Below are 23,084 nucleotides of genomic sequence, written 5' to 3'. Positions count from 1 at the left end.
GCAATATCTTCAGCATTTTGTATGTAAAAAATCAAAATCCCATCCACTCTCTTTACAATCGAAGCCATCTCATTTACTAACAGCATATACAGTGTAGGAAATTTGTATACTGGACCATCTACTTCATTCTGGCTCTTCACTCCTCAGTACTTCATCCCCTAGCACTTACCCATTGGCATCTGACTTCCTGCTGGCACTTCACCCCGCTGCCGCCGCTTCACCCCGCTGCCGCCGCTTCACCCCGCTGCCGCCGCTTCACCCCGCTGCCGCCGCTTCACCCCGCTGCCGGAACTTCAAATACATTGACACTCCTGGCGCTTCAGCCACTCCTGCACTGCCTTCCAGTTCAGTCCTAGCATGTTCTTAGAAATATGGTTACACAAACGTTTACCAGAATACCCCAGTGACAGCTGGCCGTGTGTGTTTGCAGGAGCGGTGGAGCCCGGACAGCCGCTGTGGGGCGGCGGCAGCGGCTGCGGCATGCGGCTGTGGCTGGGGCTGGGGCTGTGCAGGCGGCGGTGCCGCAGCCCCCGTGTGGTGCTGGCGTGGCTGCTGCTGCTGCTGGTCTGCGCCGCCGCCGCCCTCGTCCTCCTGCTGGCGCTGCTGCTCCTGCTGCCAGACGGCCTGGAGGACGGCTCAGAGTTTGGTGTGGGCGTAGGCATTGGCATGGCTGTCGAGGAGGACGACTGGATCCCCGTCAGGTGAGAGGCCATACGAGTGGAGATCAGAAGCTAAGGCTACAACGCGTGCAGTGAAATGGGTACACTTTTTCATACAATCAACAATCAATACAGCCAACATTAGGCTATTTTTCGACATATCCTCCATATCAGCATAGGCACTTGCACTTCTTGGGGAGAGTCTGAATATACCCTCCTAGTAAAAATCCTATCCTTGTGTTTTCAGCTACGTTGTCGCGAAGTATTTCACCTCCTCGTCTGAAGCAAATCATCAGCCTCTAGCCGCTCCTTAAAGTGAGCAAAAAGGTGAAAATCGCTTGGAGTGAGATCTGGGCCTTAGGGAGGGTGGTCGATGATGTCCCAGCAAAACTGCTTCCGCAACATGGTGGTCTTTTTCAATGTGAGCTCTTGCATTGCGATGAAGTAAGTTGACGCCTTCAGTGAGAAGTCCTGGCCATTTCCTTCTGGTTGGTTTGCGGAACTGTGAAGGTCTCACAGTATCGGTCAGCAAAAACTCCAAGAGTATGACACTGTCCCAAAACATTGCAGTCATCTCGTTACCCGCAGATGGTGTCATCTTAAACTCTTTTGCGTTTGGAGAGGAGGGGTGTTTCCACTCCACTGACGACCGCTTACTGCTGGGGGCGAAATAGTGGATCCAAGATACAGTGAAGAAAACTGTTCCTTCTGTAGAGAACTGTTGCAAGAGTTACAGACTTCCCTCCATGCACTTCTCCTTGTGTTAGTTGGTCAGATTTCGTATAACCTATCGTGAACAAACTTTGCGGTACTGAAGAGTATCGTGGACAATATGACGAACGCTTCCGAACGACATTCCCAATTATACCTTACATACTGTAACGCGATGCTCCTGTTGTCCTGAATGAATCTGCTCCTCCATGAGAGCTGTGGTTGTATCTGTTGATAGTGTGCTGGGTGGACCACTGTGATCCTCGTTGGTGATGTGTTCTCTAGCAGCCGCGAACTTTCGACGCCATTTTGCGACATTCTGACGAGACAATACTCTTTCTCTGTAAACCACTGCGAGCTGTTGGTAAACTCATCTACGGTTGCATGTTTCGCCCACAAGGATCGAATAACAGCGGATTTCTTCGCGATACCAGTTTTCCAAACGAGTCGTAATTTTTGTATATCTGCAACTAGCGCTCTAGGTGGCGGTTGATTGAAACTCTGCACAACTGATAACAGTGCGGCTGGCCCCGGCGGAGGTTCGAATCTTCCCTCGGGCATGGGTGGGTGTGTTTGTCCTTAGGATAATTTAGGTTAAGTAGTGTGTAAGCTTAGGGACTGATGACCTTAGCAGGTAAGTCCCGTAAGATTTCACACACATTTGAGCATTTTTTGATAACCGCACACATCATTATTACCGCACATTACTAATTTCTCTATAACATATGAAACTCCAGGAACATCACCCTTGTAGCCTTAGACTCTGAATACCTCCTGCTATACGTCCAGTCACTATTCCTTCCCGCCTAACACACAGTGACTTTGATAATTCCAATATCTCTCAGCAGTGTATAAAATTTAGTCCATTACTATACATACTGGTACAGATAAAAGTTTAAATGTAAACAATATTGAAGTAATATTGGCTGTAAAACTGTTATTAAATTTTCAGCTATTGAAACATACAATTCTACACTGATTTCTCGCTAAGGTCCAAATGGAAATGATCAGCCAGTTCATTTTTCAAATCTGCGTATGATGTCTGAAATATGTCTCTATATTGTGTGACTCTCTGCATATGCCGTGTGGTGTTGTGGTGTAATGCATAACCATAAATGAAAAGTATATAGTCAGCGAAGAGACTACATCTCTCAGGTAGTTTTTTTCTCTGAATATGTGGTCAATATAATAGTGTGTAATTTGCATGTGGACGAAGAGAAATACAAAATGTTGTCCTGTACTGACGGCTTATTGACTTTGAGGCTGTTGGAAGCCAGCTAGAGCACTCAGACATCATGCAGGTGGTAGGTGTAAGACTGTAAGTGGTAGCGTACAGGTTACACGACATAAACAATAACGGAAGAAGCTTGGGAACTGCAGACACACGGAACAGCTGCCTTTGGATAGAGGTTTCAGTTCAGAGAGTTAACTGGTAACTCAACACACCGTTAAGACGCTGCTGTAACGTGCCACAGAAGACGATAGTCGCAAACAGGCATGCCTTAGCATATGCAGCAAGCATGATCCTTGCTCCTGAGATTAGTAACATCAATGGATTCACTCAGGTTACAGTGAAATCAGTAAGAGAGAAGTTACCGCCCCCCCCCCCCCCCCCCCCCCCGTGGCAGAGAAAAGTGACGTAAAATACTGTTGTTGCTAGCCATAATAAGAATGGCAGCGAGTTTAGCTTTCAGCTGAACGCTGTTGCTGCCAAACAAGGAATCTGTTTGTGTGAAGACCAGAAACATCCCCACCTACAGCCTAAGAGAATCAGGACGACCTGACGGTGATTGGCCAGAGGAACCATGGAAGCGCAAAGCCTGATTTCAGATTGGCCGATGCCTGTAAAGTGTCGGTCTTACTGGCCGGTCTACCGCGGATAGGGAGAAACAGTGTGCTGCCACAATCCCGAGAGTTTTCGTATTTCGAATCTGTAACGGGACATCCTCCTCTAGCATTACTTTTCCTCAACAGTAGTTGTCGATACCAGTATTATTTCTCGAATTTCGGACTGGTCAATATTATCTCAGTTACATTTCTGAAAACTTTCATATATTTCAAGCTAAAATTTATGAAAAGGAATTATCCTATAAAATATTTTTGTTTCAATGTTATAATCGATAAAAACTAGTTCTGAATATGGAGTTAAATTATTTTTTTAGAAACATTTGAAATTGCCAAAAATTCGTAATCTTAAAATTCCTATTATTAATTATGCGATCCTGTACTGTTTACTATATTTATTCCTTGATTGATTTATGAAATAATAATGTAAATTAGTAATGAAACGGAAACTAGCAGAAATTCATTTGTTGAGAAAAATTGTAAAGCCTTTGGAATATTATTTCCGCAGTGTGGGAGTCGTAAACTTGCCTCTGATGTGATCGAACGTATTTTTGTATTTTTGTGCGAACAATATAATTTCGGCTTTGTTAATGCGAAAAACGAAAATACTGTATGATACACTAAAATGTGAGAGAATATATTTACGTAAAAAATGCTGCAACAACAATCTTCAAATATATTTAGTTCAAACCAACCGTGAGGGTCTGATGTGAGATTTTCAGCTTCAAGAATCAGACACCTAGGCCAGAACAACTGGGGCCATCTCAACATGACAAGCTAGGTAAACCTGAATGTTTATTGTAATCTTCGTTCCTCTCAAATCTTCTTAAAAGACTTTGCTTATTAATTACTTGGACTCGACATGTTTTAATGTGGATATTAGATGGAAGTAGGAAGGAGAGGGGAGATTACAGGTTCTCTGTCAGACCATTTGGATGCCAACTCCGTGTCGCTCGCTTCGTAAGCTCCGATTAAGTCTGTTTCTCAATTGGAGTGCTGCTCTCAAATGTTTATACTTTACGTTGCTACCAGTGAATGCCGCTTTTATTAGCTCTCAACCCTGGGACTCAGGCAGTGACTTCTGTTCTACCAACAGTCGAATATTTCTGACTTTTCTCGTGTTTAAAATAAGCTTCAGTGTATAAGCTTAATCTGAATGCAACAAATATGTGCTATTAAGACCGCCAAGTTCCTTGAGCGTACTAAAAGCATCCTTATCGAGTCCTAAAATACGCACCTCTAGTAGGTGCCCTAAGACAGTGATTAGCGCTGATCTAAGCAGTCACTTGCTATCACTGGAAGTTTGTCTTTCTGCATACGTTCCTGGCCGCTCGGAAATTGCAAACTGACCTAAACCTCCCCGCCCCCCCCCCCCCCCTCCATCAGGTTCTTATGCGCCGCCTCTAGCCTATGTCAGGACACGGAAGTGAGTGTTTATAGCATTCAACACGTCAGTCTATTTTTTCAGACTTTGAACATTTTCGCTTATCTGGATAACCTGCGGTCTGCATACACGAAGTTCCACTGTATTGGATGAATCCCTATATGTGTTCTCTGGTCTGCTTGGTCACTAGACTTAGATCTTGTGTGTTCCTCATGAGACCGCCTCAACTGATTTATGCAGCACACAGTCCTAATACAAAGGCGCTTTATGAGTTCGAGACTGAAGCCTGCTACACCATACTACACTGTATGGAGCTGAATAGAACGGTGCTGACAATTCATGGTCCGACTAGTGCAGGTACGTCTAAGGCAAGGGGACTTTTGAACGTCTGTTACATGTTCCTGACGAGACAATATTTTGGAATTGTTGTTGTTGTTGTTGTTGTTGTTGTTGTTGTCTTCAGTCCTGGGACTGGTTTGATGCAGCTCTCCATGCTAATCTATCCTGTGCAAGCTCCTTCATCTCCCAGTACCTACTGCAACCTACATCCTTCTGAATCTGCTTAGTGTATTCATCTCTTGGTCTCCCTCTACGATTTTTACCCTCCATGCTGCCCTCCAATGCTAAATTTGTGATCCTTTGATGCCTCAGAACATGTCCTATCAACCGATCCCTTCTTCTAGTCAACTTCTCTTCTCCCCAATCCTATTCAATATCATTAATTAATCACGATAAAAAGGATTTTTGGATGGAATTTGGTGTAAAACATCTGCTCGAAAAGAGCTTAAAAGTATTTCATACTGTATACAGCAAGTGAGCAACGTGGTGCAGTGATAAGGCACTGGACTCACATTTAGAAAGACTGCGGTTCAAATATCCGCCCGGCCAGCCAGATTTAAGTTTCCTGTGATTCTGGTAACGCAAATGTTGAAGCCTATGTTTTTCTCCAATCTTGTCCTTTCCGAGCTTGTACCCCTTGTCAATAGCCTCGTCATTGATGGAAAGTCTACAGGATGAAACAGTTCAGCCTTTCAGGTCAAGTATTTCCTTTGCCGTTTAAGGAATCGTAATTCTGCTGCACACAAAAAAATGAAGTACCTAAATGAGAGGAGGAAAATAAACTTCACGGGTTAATAGGGTATGTGATGTTATTTCAGTGATGATAATACCGAGTCAAATTTTCAAAGAACTTGGCAGTATAAGCCCACTTATCGGTATAAGGCTGCACCCAGTCTGGCCTGATTCATGCACTCATTTGCTTAAGGAGAGGTTTACTATCTTTCAGTTCAAAAAATCAATTTTTTAAATTGCATTTTTGGATCCATAAAAGTGTTTAGAATCCACCCCTGAAACGGTTCTTCCGAATACGGAACGGAAATGTTTGTTATTCGCAGTTTAACAAAAAAATGCACCTGCCTGAAATCTGTCTTTTTCCCGCACCAGTGTTTTTCTGTCGGAGGAAGAGTTATTATACCGGTGCTTGGGAGGAAACACACAAAATTCAGATAAGAGTTTGCACGCGCGTGTTTGGAAGTTAGCGCCCAAGCATTTGCATTCTGGTGCGAAGACTGTGGAGACTGCGACTTTCCTAGTAGTGAGCAGCTTCAACGAAGGATATTCAGCAATTCTGAAGACCATGACGACGATGGACGTCACCCTGGGACTCTATTCGACGCAGTTTGCCAAGCATTCGGATGACCACCTGACTCAAGCGGCCGAAAACCGCTTGTCACCGGCCGTACGAGCGGCTCTGGAGCAGCGCAGGATGTCCCAGATCGAGCAGAACCCCCACTATGAGGAAGAGGAGGACTAGTTTATGGACCCGGAATAGCAGACTGAACGTAAGTTGCATAATATTGCATTTATATGTAGTCAAAACTTCAAACCCGTTTTTTCTCGAAATGACTTTTTTTTATCGGGCGGTATGGTAACTTCAAATCTACTGAACCGATTGGCATGAATCTTTGTTTCTGACGAAGCTAATTAAATTGTCTAGGAGCGGTACCACTTTTAATTCCGATCCATCAAATATAAATATTTTTACTTGCCCGACGAAGTCGAAAAATTTATGAAAAAACCCTATTTTTTCAAATGGAGGCCATTTTGTTTCCTATAGTCCAAATAACTTAAGCGTGGTACAACTCCTAAAGAATCTTACATACTTCGCTAACGTCAACTCAATTTTGATTTCAGACGAGCCGGCTGACCTGTGACATACCACGCGTGGAGATCTACATCGAAATTTTGTTTCGTTGCTCTTAGACATTTCCAGTCGAAAAAATTCCGGTTTGTAGAGGAAATATCAATAACCATTTTGACCAAATTTGACATTGATATCTATAACACATCCCGAGAAAAAAATTCGCAAATAACATGCTTTTTTCGGGCCAAAGGTAGTAAACCTCCCCTTAAGTAGGGTATCATGAAGCCGCTGTATCCTCTCCGGATACTAAGCTGACCCACAGCTGTTGTAACTGATCCTTGATACCCTGGATACTGAATGGAGTTAACATCCGATGTGGTCCCACACGTGGTCTGTAGGAGAAATATCAGCAGATCTTCCTGACTACAGGAGTGCCTCAATATCACGCAGTTCATAATGGCAAGTGCCGTGTGTGGACGAGCATTGTGCTGTTGAAAGCCGGCCGTTGTGGCCGAGCGGTTCTAGGCGCTTCAGTCTGGAACCGCACTGCTGCTACTGTCGCAGGTTCGAATCCTGCCTCGGCCATGGATGTGTGTGCTGTCCTTAGGTTAGATAGGTTTAAGTAGTACTAAGTCAAGGGGACTGATGACGTCAGATGTCAAGTCCCATAGTGCTTAGAGTCGTTTGAAACATTTGAATTTGCTGTCACACGAAAGGTAACACATCATGAAGCAGGATGTCGGTGATGTACTGTTGTGTCATCAGGGTTCCCTCAATCACTGCCGGCAGTGTCTCGGTGATAACCCGCACTATAACGCCAGGAGTAAGGCTGCCGCGCCTCTTCGAAACACTGGACAAATGGGATCTCTCCACAAGTCGTCTCCATACAAGCTGGTTTTAACATTTTTAAATGTTCGGATAATAAGTTGCCCTCTCTTTATCTAAGAATAGATGATGAATGCAGCTAGCCGCTATCTCTGTGTAATGTCTTGTCTGTATAGACGTGTATCTGTAGCCTTTAAGATCCCTTCACCTTCACACATAAATCTATACAGTAAAGTAAGGCCTCTTGGCTGATCCGTGATAAGACAGGCGAAAAATTAGACTAATGGAGGATTATTAGTATTATCTCTATTTTCATTCGCTCTCTCTCTCTCTCTCTCCTTTATCTATGTACAGTTTTTAATATAATATTTCATTACGTGAAATCAGCCAAATAGGATCTTTGGTGGAGTCCTTCGTCTTGGTAATCAGCGGCTGGCTTGCTGTAAGAGATCATTACCTTTATTATTACGGTTAAACACTGCAGGCAGTCGGGAGAATCAATCGTTTGGACAATTTATTCCTTTTACGAAAGACTGCGAATTCCAGATGTGTACGAACCCTTTTTGGACTATTTAACACAGACTCAGTGATTGCAGGCTCTCTTCGACACAACTGAAACTTCCCCACTAATTACAGGGCCAATGTGATCATCAAATGATTCAGAAAAAACTCATTCGTTCATTCACTCCAGAACAAAAAAGTCACAAACCTTATTTATGGAGGAAATTGTGTATTAAATCCATCTCCATTGCATATCCAGATCTCCGGTGATTCCACGCCTTAATTATTTTCCTTTTACAGTCTCTTTCTCCTCAACAAACCGCTAGCAGCACAAATGTTAATTGGCTCGCTTTAGCGAGAAGAAAAGCAGAATATGTATCTCTCAGAAGCATGTCAATCCCTCAACAGATACTCCAGAAGCTGTCCTAGTTACCACTCTAACAACCATGGAGAATGCATATAAGCATCTGTTATTTCAAAGAATAAACGCACTAGAAAATACTTTGACGTCGTCGAGCTGTCGCCGCATATATTACGAGAAAATCAGATCAGATAACTTTTCCAAAGTGAATGAATGTGGATGGTTTGATTGAAAATGATTAATTGGTGCGTGGTAGAGGGTATTTTCCGTGGGGACATTACATGGTGATGGTCACCCAGCGTAGTACAGAGCCACGGCTCATCGCTGAATACAATGCCGTGACATTCATCAAAGATCTATGCTTCCCAGTCACGGCACCACTCCAAATCCAACCGTTTGTGTTGTGTCAATGGCAGTCTACGTATGAGATAGTAATCACCTAGTCGTGCTGCTGTTAGTCTGCAACAATGGTGTGGGGTGCCACAGAATGATGCAAGGAGTCGGTTACTTGTTCTAGGATAGCAGGCGTAAATTTGAAGGACTGGAGGTACACGATCCTATCTTGCGGTGTCAGGCGTGGTCCACTGGAACAGGCCCTCACACTACCATATAGTCCAACATCGGATCACTGTCACGTCTAAACGCTTCACAAATCTGGATACTGGACGACTATGCCAGATGGCCAAATGGAGAGCCACAATGAGGGCCTTTCAAACTCTGTCAGTTGCTGATAACGCTGTCTCACACGAGCACGCGGCATCTTGATTGATCCTCAATATCTGACATTCTTCACGCTTTCTTATACAGAGTGTCCCATTTATCTTGCCGGCCACGGTGGCCGTGCGGTTCTAGCGCTGCAGTCCGGAACCACGGGGCTGCTACGGTCGCAGTTTCGAATCCTGCCTCGGGCATGGATGTGTGTGATGTCCTTAGGTTAGTTAGGTTTAAGTAGTTCTAAGTTCTAGGGGACTGATGATCTAAGATGTTAAGTCCCATAGTGCTCAGAGCCGTTTGAAACATTTGAACCATTTATCTTGACCACCCTAAATAACTGTTCAGCCAGATGCAAATTACAGAATGTTTCAAGCAAATCTTCTTTAGCTGTCAGGGGAACATCAATCAGCATAATTGCCTTCGTTGTAGCTTTCTTTTTTTATAAAGATATGAAAAGCGGTATGACTTTCTTAAATAGCACCCTGTATTTTCTATTCGGTAATTCATTTCCTCTCTTAAAGACCTATTCCAAAATGTATCACAGTGTACCATTCACTCAAACACAACGTTATTAATTACATAACACAACATTGATTTTAAGCCCAGGATCACAAGCTCGTCAACTTGCTGGAGTTGTCAGAAAAAAATGAAAACCAAGTAAAAACATAACACAAAGTTGACTTTCACTCTCCTGTATCATTGCCCAGGAGTAGAACATTCAAAGGTGCTAAAGTGGTGACCCGGGACACCGATAACCTGGTGCACTCGTTGAATGAAAGAATTATTTACTGTTTCCAGTGTTGCCTGCCGAAGAGACTTACAAGCAAGCACGATACGTTCCTGCATGTCCGATGGAGTTGTTGGAATATCGCGATAGACAACGTCTTTAATGCATCCCCAAAGAAAAAAGCCCAGAGGATTTAAATCAGAAGACCTAGCAGACCAAGTAACTGTTCCTCCTTGACGAAGCCATCTGGCAGGATATCTTCGAGTCAGAACACGAGTGCACGCAAGGCATTATGTGCTGGACACCCATCGTGTTGATACCACATAAGCATTCTCGTTCTTAGTGGCAATTCATCCAGAAGAGGAGGAAGAATTCGTCTGAGGAACTTGGCATACGCTGTGCCGTTTAGACTACCATTGATGAAATAAGGGCCAGTAATTAATTGTGGAACCAAGCATCCCACACCAGACATTAACTCTCCATCGACGCTGATGTTCCACCTGTCTAAGCCATCGTGGGTTATCGCTGGACCAATAATGCATCTTCCATGTGTTTGCCTGTCCTTTGTTTGAGAAAAAACATTCATCGGTAAATAGAAGTTTGGAGAAGTAGTTCGGGTTGGCGAGGATTTGCTGCTGTGCCCACTGACAGAACTGTTCACGATTCTAGAAATAATTCCCATGCAAGTCCTGATGTAGGTGTACATGGTAAGGATGGAGCCGGTGACATGCAAGAATACGATGTACACTGGTTTTATTAATGCCAATCTCGTCTTCAAGCTCTCGAGTGCTCACATGTGGATTCGTAGCAACGGAAGCGAGAACAGTAACTTCGGCAGCTTCGTCCGTGCGAGTGCTACGACGATTGCATTGTCGTGGGTTGAAGCCTCCCCTTTCCTGAAGAGTCGCAACAAGACGAGAAAAGATCCGTCGGGAAGGTGGGTTCTTGTCAGGATATCGCTGTCTTTACAGTTCCGCTGCCTGCATAGCATTTCGCCTACCTTCAACAACAACAATTAAAGAAGCGTTATGTCGATACAGTTTGTTGGAAGGACAGCATTTACTGTATGCCTATTCTACACGACAGTATTTAAAAGGACAAAACTACTGTACTACATGTACCCATAGATAGGAAAACAGTACTGCAATTACTGTTCTGTTGTTGTTGTTATTGTTGTTGTTGTCTTCAGTCTGAGACTGGTCTGATGCAGCTCTCCATACTACTCTATCCTGTGCAAGCTGCTTCATCTCCCAGTACCTACTGCAACCTACATCCTTCTGAATCAGCTTAGTGTATTCATCTCTTGGTCTCCCTCTACGATTTTTACCCTCCATGATGCCCTCCAATGCTAAATTTGTGATCCCCTGATGCCTCAGAATATGTCCTACCAACCGATCCCTTCTTCTTGTCAAGTTGAGCCACAAACTCCTCCCCAATTCTATTCAGTACCTCATTAGTTATGTGATCTACCCATCTAATCTTCAACATTCTTCTGTAGAACCACATTTCGAAAGTTTCTATTCTCTTCCTGTCTAAACTATTTATCGTCCATGTTTCACTTCCACACATGGCTACACTCCATACAAATACTTTCAGAAACGACTTCTTGACACTTAAATCTATACTCTATGTTAACAAATTTCTCTTCTTCAGACATGCTTTCCTTGCCATTGCCAGTCTACATTTTATATCCTCTCTACTTCGACCATCATCAGTTATTTTGCTCCCCAAATAGCAAAACTCCTTTCCTACTTTAAGTGTCTCATTTCCTAATCTAATTCCCTCAGCATCACCCGACTTAATTCGACTACATTCCATTATCCTCGTTTTGCTTTTGTTGATGTTCATCTTATATCCTCCTTTCAAGACACTGTCCATTCCGTTCAACTGCTCTTCCAAGTTCTTTGCTGTCTCTGACAGAATTACAATGTCATCGGCGAACCTCAACGTTTTTGTTTCTTCTCCATCGACTTTAATACCTACTCCGAATTTTTCTTTTGTTTCCTTTACTTCTTGCTCAATATACAGATTGAATAACATCGGGGACAGGCTACAACCCTGTCTCACTCCCTTCCCAACCACTGCTTCCCTTTCATGGTCCTCGACTCTTATAACTGCCATCTGGTTTCTGTACAAATTGTAAATATCCTTTCGCTCCCTGTATTTTACCCCCGCCCCATTCAGAATTTGAAAGAGAGTATTCCAATTAACATTGTCAAAAGATTTCTCTATGTCCACAAATGCTAGAAATGTTGGTTTGCCTTTCCTTAATCTATTTTCTAAGATAAGTCGTAGGGTCAGTATTGCCTCACGTGTTCCAACATTTCTGCGGAATCCAAACTGATCTTCCCCGAGGTGGGCTTCTACCAGTTTTTCCATTCGTCTGTAAAGAATTCGTGTTAGTATTTTGCAGCGGTGACTTATTAAACTGATAGTTTGGTAATTTTCACATCTGTCAACACCTGCTTTCTTTGGGGTTGGAATTATTGTATTCTTCTTGAAGTCTGAGGGAATTTCGGCTGTCTCGTACATCTTGCTCACCAGATGGTAGAGTTTAGTTAGGACTGGCTCTCCCAAGGCCTTCAGTAGTTCCAATGGAATGTTCTCTACTCCGGGGGCCTTGTTTCGACTCAGGTCTTTCACTGCTCTGTCAAACTCTTCACGCAGTATCGTATCTCCCATTTCATCTTCATCTACATCCTCTTCCATTTCCATAATATTGTCCTCAAGTACATCGCCCTTGTATAGACCCTCTATATACTCCTTCCACCTTTGAGCTTTCCCTTCTTTGCTTAGAACTGGGTTTCCATCAACGCTCTTGATATTCATACAAGTGGCTCTCTTTTCTCCAAAGGTCTCGTTAATTTTCCTGTAGGCAGTATCTATCTTACCCCTAGTGAGATAACCTCTACATCCTTACATTTGTCCTCTAGCCATCCCTGCTTAGCCATTTTGCACTTCCTGTCGATCTCATTTTTGAGACGTTTGTATTCCCTTTTGCCTGCTTCATTTACTGCGTTTTTATATTTTCTCCTTTCAGCAATTAAATTCAATATCTCTTCTGTTACCCAAGGATTTCTACTAGCCCTCGTCTTTTTACCTACTTGATCCTCGGCTGCCTTCACTACTTCATCCCTCAAAGCTACCCATTCTTCTTCTTCTGTATTTCTTTCCCCCATTCCTGCCATTTGTTCCCTTACGCTCTCCCTGAAACACTCTAAAACCTCTGGTTCTTTCAATTTATCCCATCTCCTTAAATTCCCACCTTTTTGCAGTTTCTTCAGTTTTAATGTACAGTTCTTACATTTCCCATAAGTGAGTAGCATTCCTACCTTCTCTTCGTTGGTGTACATTCTATTCACACAACTCTTCAACTGATGATGTTTGACGGATGACTGGTCTGCATTCTACTTACGGTTACGTTGGTCCTCTGTCAACGTCAGCACGTGGATGTGTTCCATTACCCCGAGTACCTGCACTAAGCGCTGGGAGCGTCGACGTCAGTGTTATGTAATTAATAACGTTTTGTTTCAGTGAATGGTACACTGTGATACGTTTTTGAATAGGTCTTTAGGTGAGAAAATGAATTACAGAATAAAAAATACAGGGTGCCATTTATAAAAGTCATACCGTTGTTCATATCTTTATAAAAAACAAGGCTACAACGAAGGCAGTCATGCTGATTGATGTCCACCTGACGGCTAAAGAACATTTGCTTGAAAGATTTTGTAATTTGCGTCTGGACAAACAGTTATTTAGGATGGCCAAGATAAATGGGACACCCTCTATACACCACGAGGCCTGCTAACAAGTACTAAATACTAACAATAATAATGTACTTGAGTGGCCAGTATATGTGTCACAGAGAATTGCAACTCTAAATCATTTACACACCCCCATTGGTGTGTACACGTATGAAATTACAGTGACAGCCGACAATGTTTTCCACGGGTTTCATTTTTTTGCCATGCAATTTATATTAGACAGATTCCGGTATCAACCTCGCGTTTTCAAATGGAACTATCGTAATTTATGCTGGTAGCATCGCAATTCTAAAAGAGTAATTTAATGGCGTTTCACTCTTCAAAAGCCAATTTCTAATTTGGAACTAGTTACAGTATTTAGACTATAGGATTTATGTGATTTGAACACGACACGCGGCTGATATCTTCAGCAAGAGTTCGTGATTGCATACCCTAATAAGCACCTACTTTGTGTAAGTAAGAAAGAGTGTGCTGCACCACCGCCATATAAATGAGCTGCAGGTGCACTAGAATACTGCTCAGAGGCTAAAGAGCTAGACTCTTACGAATGGAGCGAACGGGACAGATGCTCTGGTAGCTATTTTTCATAATCCACGCATGGAGCAAGGCTGTTCACTGGTTAGCACACTGAAGTCGCGTTCTGGAGGACGACGGTTCAAATCCCTGTCCAGCCAACCAGATTTAGGTTTTTCGTAATTTCCCTAAACCGCTCCGGGCAAATGGCAGTATAGTTCCTATGAAACGATACGATCGATCCCCTTCCCTATTCTTCAAAACAATACGAGCTTATGATCCATATCTAACGACCTTGACGTCGACGGGACGTTAAACCATCCTCGTCCTTCCTTCATACTTTACATGGTAATTGGAGAGACACAGCGAGAGACTTATAATAAGCCAGCCCAGCGTCGTTCGTTATTTGCGTGCAACCAGCTTCCATCTGTATCGTGCCACTTCCTCTGTACACTGAGGTGACAAAAGTCATGGGGTACTTCCTAATATCGTGTCAGACCTCCTCCTGCCCGGCCTTGTATCGCAACTTGACGTGGCATGGACTCAATAAGTCTTTGGGAGTCCCCTGCAGTAATATTGGACCATGATGCCTCCAATAGGCGTCCATAATTGCGAAAGTGTTGCCGGTGCAAGATTTTGTGCACAAACTGGCCACTCTATTATGTCCAATAAACATTCGATGGCATTCATGTCTGACGATTAGTTGGCCAGCTCTTACCAACTAAAATCTGGATTCACCTGACCAGGTCACGGTTTTCCAGTCGCCTGGGGTCTACTCGATATGGTCGAAAGCCCAGGAGAGGCGCTACAGTCGATGTCGTGCTGTTAGCAACGGCACTCTCTTCGGTCGCCTGCTGCCGTAGCCCATTAACGCCAAATTTCACCGCACTGTCCTGAGGAACACGTTTGTCGTACGTCCCAGACCGATATCTGCGGTTATTTCATGATGCAGTGCTGCTTGTCTTTTAGCACTGACAACCTACGCAATTTCTGCTCTGGATCTCTAGGTGAAGTCCGCCTGCCCGTGCGTGGTTCGTGGTGAGAAGTAATGCCTGAAATTTTGTATTCTCAGCACGCTCTTGACACTATGGATCTCGGAATACTGAATTCCCAAACGGTTTCCGAAATGGAATGCGCATGCGTCAGGGTCCATTTCACGTTCAAAGTCTGTTAATTTCCGTCGTGCGGCCATAATCAGTCGGAAGCATTTTCACACGAATCACCTGAATACAAACAATAGCGCCACCAATTCACTGCCCTTTTGTACTTTATGATCACTATCGATTGACTTCTACGAGGGTCACTCCAAAAGAAATGCACACTATTTTTGTAAAAATAGTTTTCATTCTGCATGTGTGAAAGTTTTACAGTGTGTAGATACATCCTTCCCGCTTGTTTTCAAACTTAGTTCAACCTGTCACCGTGAGTGGCGCCGTCGCAGCATGTCTTCAAGATGGCTGCTACACTTGACGTTCGTCAGAAGCAACGTGCTGTCATAGAATTCCTGTGCTGTGAAAACGAGACAGTGGGAAACATCCACAAGAGGTTGAAAAAGGTGTATGGAGATGCTGCTGTCGATCGCAGTACAGTTAGTCGGTGGGCAAGCAGGTTACGTGATGAAAGCGGGCACGGCAATATTGAGGATTGTCCTCGCAGCGGCAGGCCTCGTACTGCACACACTCCAGACAATGGGCAGAGAGTCAACGAATTGGTGACTGCTGACGGACGCATCACAGTGAACGAATTGTCACGCTACTTTGGGATAGGGGGAGGAAGTGTTCGCAGAATACTGAAAGTGTTCGCGTTAGAATGGTTTGTGCTACATGGGTTCCCAGGATGTTGATAGTGGCTCACAAAGAAACAAGAAAAACGGTATGCAGCGAACTTTTGGAACAGTACGAGAATGGTGGAGATGAAATTCTTGGAAGAATTGTGACAGGTGATGAAACATGGCTCCATCATTTTTCACCGGAGACGAAGAGGCAATCAATGGAGTGGCATCATGCAAATTCAAGTTATGGCTACGGTCTTTTTCGATTCCGAAGGACTTTTGCTTGTGGACATAATACCAAGTGGAACCACCATAAATTCTGATGCATATGTGATGACACTGAAGAAACTTCAAGCTCGACTGAGTCGTGTTCGACCACATCGGCAAAAGCAGGATGTTTTGCTGTTGCACGAGAATGCACGGCCACATGACAGTCAAAAAACCATGGAAGCGATCACAAAACTCGGGTGGACAACACTGAAACACTCGCCTTACAGTCCTCACCTGTCTCCATGTGACTATCATCTCTTTGGGAAACTGAAAGACTCTCTTCGTGAAACAAGGTTTGAAGATGACTCCCTTGTGCACGCTGCCAAACAGTGGCTCCAACAGGTTGGTCAAGAATTTTATCGTTCGGATATACAGGCGCTGGTTCCAAAATGGCGTAAAGCAGTTGAGGGGGATGGAAATTATGTGGAGAAATGAAAATATTGTTCCTAAATGATGTATCTACACACTGTAAAACTTTCAAACATGTAGAATAGAAGATGGATTAAAAAAAATAGTGTGCATTTCTTTTGGAGTGACCCTCGTATCATTCCAGTGTAGATTATCCGATTCCCGGCGCAGTTAAGGATTTTCCCTGCCCGTGGACTGGGTGTTTGTGTTGTCCTCATCATTTCATCGTCACCATTATAATTTGTGATAGTGGCTAGATTGTACTCTGTGTAAAAAAACTGGACTGTGTAAAAATTACGACTTTGTTCGGGCGCTGATGACAGCGCAGTTGAGCGCCTCACAAACCAGACATCATCATCATCATTATCATCATCAACAACAACAGGCAGTGCTGATCGGGGCGGTGTTACTGCAGCGGCATCCTCACTTGCGGGACACTAAGTTAGCTACAGAGGTGCCTGAATCACTATTTCGATTACATACCGAAAGCGCGCACGGCTCCATTTTCCCACACTGCAATAGATTGTACTTGCAAGTTCCGCAAAGTCGAAAACGCACTCGCGTTTCTTCTGAAAATCTTTCGATGACAAACGCAGTTGCACTTTAATTTGATAACTGTTAATTGTACATGTGTGGCTGAAACTAATTCTTGATTTTTCATTATTGTACGACTAATATGAGACTATTTTTGCGACCCAGTGCAGAAATAAAGTTTGTAAGTGTTGGTGCTGTTACAGTAGACGGTCTTATACACAAGAAGCACAGTTCGGTTTATCCATGCTAACTTCAGTAACTACTGACGTTTTTCAGCGAAGCAGTCACAAATACCTCGATAAAAGTTCCTGTTTGCGAGCACATAAACAATGCAAGCAAATAAAATTTTCGTTCCGTTATCGAATCCAGTGCACTTCTATATAAATTCTTCACGAGATTCAAATCACATGGCAACATAGCGCTAGCAGAAACATTACAACTTTCGTTACAACGCGATTTACATTGCAGTAAGGTACAACCCAGCAGCTTACGCAGGCCCCGACATACGTTGACTGCCTCGCGTCAGTGCTGGCGACAGTGACCAGTTCTAGCAAAAATGTTTCAATCAAACTACAAGCGCCAGCGAGCTACTAATAAGTTGAGACACTGCGTAAGGTGGGATGACAGAACGCTCACAACGGTTAAGGTCCCAAGTTGTGACTTTCCCGCAAGTATTGTTTGCAGGCAGGCCACATAGCGCTCCACTCTCCGCAGCGACACAAAATTGCATTAAATCTCAATCTTCTACAAAAACCGTAAAGAAAAGGGTCTAAAATTCACACCAAGCGAGGCGGCGCAGTGCTTATTACAATGCTCTTGTATTGAGGAGCATGACGATCCACATCCCCGTCCGACTATTCAAAGTCAAGCTTTCCGCGATTTCTCTACATAGCTTACGACAATGTCAGGATTGCGCCTCCCATAAGGGCACGGCAGTTGTCGTTCCCCATCCTTTCCTTATCCGATATCTTCCTCTGCCTGTAATGACCTCGTCGTAGACGGGACGTCAGGCTCTTACCTCCTTCCTTTCTGAAATTCGTGTTTGGCATTGATATCTGAAGTGTCCCTAGACGTGACGTAAATCTGTCCCTAATTAAGTTAGGGCCAGAGTTACTTTTTTTCCTTGAAGGAGACCCAATATTTGCGTCTGGAAAAGTTACTTACTTCAAAACTGATAAGCATAATGGTTTCGAACAATGGGAGTGTCAATAGAGGGACCCTAAAATGCCAGGATGCCACTCGCAGGACCAATCCAGCCCCCTCGCTATCAAAAGCCAATTATTTTAAACAGAACTATAGTACAATTAAGAGAAAAGCCGCGGGATGCCTCCTAATGTTGTGTCTGACCTTTTCCTGGAATAGCAGCTCGACGTGGCATGGAATTCATTGGACGTCCTCTGCAGAAATGCTGGACCATGCTGCCCCTATAGCCATCCACAATCGAGAAAATGGTGCCGGTGCAGAAGTTTGTGCACGAACGGATCTCTCGATACTGTCCCATAAATGTTGGAAGGGGTTGATGTCGGGCAATGTGGGTGGCCAAAGCATTGGCTCGAACTGTCCAGAATCTTACTCAAACCAGTCGGTTACAGTTGTGGCTGGTGACATGCTGCATTGTCCCTCCATAAAAATTCCATCGTTGTTTGGGAACACGAAGTCCATCAATGGATGCAACTGGCATCCAAGTAGCCGAACATAACCATTTCCAGTCAATGATCGGTTCAGTTGGACCAGAAGACCCAGTACATTCCATGTAAACACAGCCCCACCATCATCGACCAACCAACAGCTTCCACAGTGCGTTGTTGACAATTTGAGCCCATGGCTTCATTGGGTCTGGACCTCATTCGCACGCTACCACCAGCTCTTTCCAACTGAAATCGGAACTCATTGAAAGGTTGTATTCTCCCTCTTACTAATCGACCTATTCTCCTTGCGATATAAAATATGACCGTGGATCGCGTGTATGGCTAATGGATTTTTCTAATTGAATAAGGCTATCTTTCCCGAAGAAGTGATAGCGATAAGTAGGAGGAAAGTGTACAACCGACTCTTCTGATGGAAAGTCTACTAAAAATAAAAAGTAATTAAACCGAACAGGGCTATAATTTGGAAAATAAAAGTTTTTTGTGCATTCGCTCACGAACAACACTGGACAGAAAGGGGTACCACTGATCATGAATCAAAAAGTTACACTAAAGATCGAAAAGGAAATAATTAACGGTAGCCAGCCCACAAGGGCAATTTCCATCCAAAATCCTGGTCAAGATGATGGGAAAGAAAAACATCCATTATTAAACACTGACGTAGCAACTGAAGGTTGTCACGTTTTTTGACACTAATTTTAAGTGAGTATGTAATGATAACAGGTATGGGAAGGGGAGGTTGGCAAAGCCTATAGGTGACAGCATAGGTGGCGTTGGTGGGATCACTCATGGGAAAATTCCTACAGTAGTGGGTATTAGAGCTGCATCTTTTTTAGATTGAAGTCAGGTGATAGGTATTCCCGTTTAAGGGAAGTCTCTCTAACAAAGGAACCACTTTTGACAAAGCTTAGGTATCCGAGTAATGAGGGAATTAGTATATTTCACGAAAATATACAAGGTATTAGAGTTAAAGTTAGTGAACTGCTTATAGATGTTGATTCTGAAATTATTGGTATATCTGAACACTTCTTAAATAAGGAGATAATTCAGAGGCTTCCTTTACCAGGATACAGGTTGGCTGGCAGCTTTCCGAGGAGCTATTTGCGGTGTAGGGGAGTAGCCATATGTGAAAAACGGCATCCCATTTGAGTCAATTGATGTTTCAAAGTACTGCACTGAAAAGGTGTTTGAATGTTGTGCAGGTGTGGTTAAATTTAATGGAGCTAAACTTCTAACTGTTGTTAGGTTCTTGGTTCACTTTATAGGAAATACAAAAAGTTAGTTATATGTGGTGACTTCAATATTAATTGTATAAGTGATTGTGCAAGGAAGAGGATGCTGGTGGACCTCCTTAATTCATATAATCTTATGCAAACCGTATTCTTTCCAACGAGAGTGCAAGAGAACAGTAGAACAACCATAGACAACATTTTTGTTCATTCCTCATTACTAGAAGGGCACTCTGTTAGCAAAAAGGTGAATGGCCTTTCAAATCATGATGCACAAATTTTAACTCTAAAAGATTTTTGTGCTGCAACACGTGTTAAACATAGTCATCAGCTGTTTAGGAAAGCTGATCCAGTTGCTGTAGAGACCTTCGTAAACCTTATCAAGGAACGAGAGTGGCAAGACGTTTATAGCGCTGATACAGTAGACGATAAATATAATGCTTTTCTCAAGACTTTTCTCGTGCTCTTTGAAAGTTGCTATCCGTTAGAACGTTCAAAACAGGGTACTAGCACAAACAGGCAGCCTGGGTGGCTGACTAGAGGGATAAGAATATCTAGTAGAACAAAGTGGCAATTATATCAAAACGTTAGAAACAGTCAAAATCTAAATGCAGCAGCCCATTACAAACAGTATTGTAAGGTGCTTAAAAATGTTATTAGGAAGGCAAAATGTATGTGGTATGCAGATAGAATAGCTAAGTCTGAGGATAAAATTAAAACCATATGGTCAGTCGTAAAGGAAGTGGCTGGTCTGCAGAGACAGGTCGAGGATATAGAATCAGTGCGTAGTGGGAATGTCCGTGTTACCGATAAGTCGCATGTATGTACAGTATTGAATAATCACTTTCTGAATATAGCAGGTGAACTAAATAGAAACCTAGTCCCAACAGGGAATCATAGAGCGCTCTTAAAAGAAAGTGTTCCGAGACTGTCAGCTGAAATGCTCCTCCATGATACTGACAAGAGGGAGATTGAGTTAATAATTAAATCACTAAAGACCAAGAACTCTCATGGATATGACGGGGTATTTAGCAGAATACTGAAGTATTGTTCTATGTATGTTAGCCCAGTACTTAGCCATATCTGTAACTTTTCCTTTAGGAGTGGTCGGTTTCCTGATCGATTAAAGTACTCGGTAGTGAAGTCACTTTATAAAAAGGGAGACATTGATAATGTTGACAATTTTAGACCTATTTCTATGCCATCGGTGTTTGCTAAAATTATCGAGAAGGTTGTATATACAAGGTTACTGGAGCATTTAAATTCACATAACTTGCTGTCAAATGTTCAGTTTGGTTTTAGAAATGGTTTAACAACTGAAAATGCTATATTCTCTTTTCTCTGTGAGGTTATGGACGGATTAAATAAAAGGTTGCGAACGTTAGGTGTTTTCTTTGATTTAACGAAGGCTTTAGACTGTGTTGACCACAAAATATTACTGCAGAAGCTGGACCATTATGGAGTAAGGGGAGTAGCTTACAATTGGTTCGCCTCTTACTTTAAGAGCAGAAAGCAGAAGGTAATTCTCCGCAATATTGAGAGTGGTAATGATGTTCAGTCCCAATGGGGCATTGTTAAGTGGGGCGTTCGCCAAGGGTCGGTGCTGGGGCCACTGCTGTTTCTTATTTATATAAATGATATGCCTTCTAGTATAACAGGTGATTCAAAAATATGTCTGTTTGCTGATGACACCAGCTTGGTAGTGAAGGATCTTGTGTGTAATATTGAAACAGTATCAAATAATGTAGTTCATGAAATAAGTTCGTGGCTTGTGGAAAATAATTTGATGCTAAATCACAGTAAGACTCAGTTTTTAGTTTCTAACTCGCAATTCAACAAGAACCGATATTTTGATCAGACAGAATGGGCATATTATAAGCGAGACGGAACAGTTCAAGTTCCTAGGCGTTCGGATAGATAGTAAGCTGTTGTGGAAAGCCCATGTCCAGGATCTTGTTCAGAAACTAAATGCTGCTTTATTTACCATTAGAACACTATCTGAAATAAGTGACACTTGAATACGAAAAGTAGTCTACTTCGCATATTTTCATACGCTTATGTCGTACGGTATTATTTTTTGGGGTAATTCTTCTGATTCAAAAAGGGTATTTTTGGCTCAAAAACGGGCTGTTCGAGCTATATGTGGTGCAAGTTAGAGAACCTCTTGTCGACCTCTATTCAATAGTCTTGGAATTCTGACATTGCCCTCACTTTATATATTTTCTTTAATGTCGTTTGTCGTTAGCAATATTAGCCTGAATATGTTTTTTTTACGTTTCATTTTATCTGTTTCTAATATCGTGTTAAAATTTCATGTATTGACTCATTCCATGACCATGGAGACTTCTCCATAATTTGGTCCCACGGAACAATAAATAAATAAATAAATAAACTGAGAAGTCACTCTAACGTTATGTTTGGCATTAAATTTTGAAAAAGGCAGTCGAGTAATGATTTGAAAATATGCAATTAAACTGTATGTTAGTACTGAACTTCATTACGTAAACAATGACTTTCAGTGGCCTCAGCATAACCTCATCAAAGAAATTTAGAAAAAGTACAAGCACTTTTTACTTTGCCGTACTTATTTTGCAAACTGGATTTCATATTACTGTCTGAACAACTGAGCCTTTTTTACTGACTTGAACAGAATTGAATACTAGAAGACGTGCCAAACCAAATAGCCATGCACTCCAAGCTATATGTAAAATAGATAAAACTTCCGCACTCTTAATTTGTGCATTTCTTTAGATTTGGATTTCTCCAATGATTGATTCTCGAACTCGAAAAATGAAATTGCTTTACTTTAGTCATATACTGAAGCCTCTGTTGTACAACAGTTAATTGAAAGTAGACTGACGCGAAAATTATTAAAAGAGAGTTTATTCATTAATAAACTGGCTGTAACTATTCAGTTTGTTTCTTATGACAGTTAGCATATTAGGGAAAAAAAGGAATAAGGATCCTGCTTGGTAAAAATGTCTGGGGGCAATGAGGACACAGTCGCTCTGAGTTTAACTGATTATTATTTAAATAAATCTTATCAATCAAATCACATTCGGTTGTGCTGCTGGATTAG

At 42.6% G+C, this 23,084-nt stretch overlaps 1 protein-coding gene across 1 annotated transcript in view; it reads left to right on the top strand.

Moving 5' to 3' along the window:
* Positions 1 to 23,084, top strand: part of LOC126458375 (polypeptide N-acetylgalactosaminyltransferase 1-like) — a 361,706-nt gene that overhangs the window by 106,778 nt on the left and 231,844 nt on the right. Inside the window, exon 2 of the mRNA XM_050095350.1 lies at positions 431 to 701. Coding sequence (XP_049951307.1) covers positions 481 to 701 — 221 coding nt within the window. The 5' untranslated portion in view covers positions 431 to 480. The remainder of the gene's footprint in view (positions 1 to 430; positions 702 to 23,084) is intronic.

Source organism: Schistocerca serialis, chromosome 2 (genome assembly GCF_023864345.2).
Source record: "Schistocerca serialis cubense isolate TAMUIC-IGC-003099 chromosome 2, iqSchSeri2.2, whole genome shotgun sequence".
NCBI lineage: Eukaryota > Metazoa > Arthropoda > Insecta > Orthoptera > Acrididae > Schistocerca > Schistocerca serialis.
Note: the sequence above shows the minus strand (reverse complement) of the source record. Positions and strands in the feature narration are given on the sequence as shown.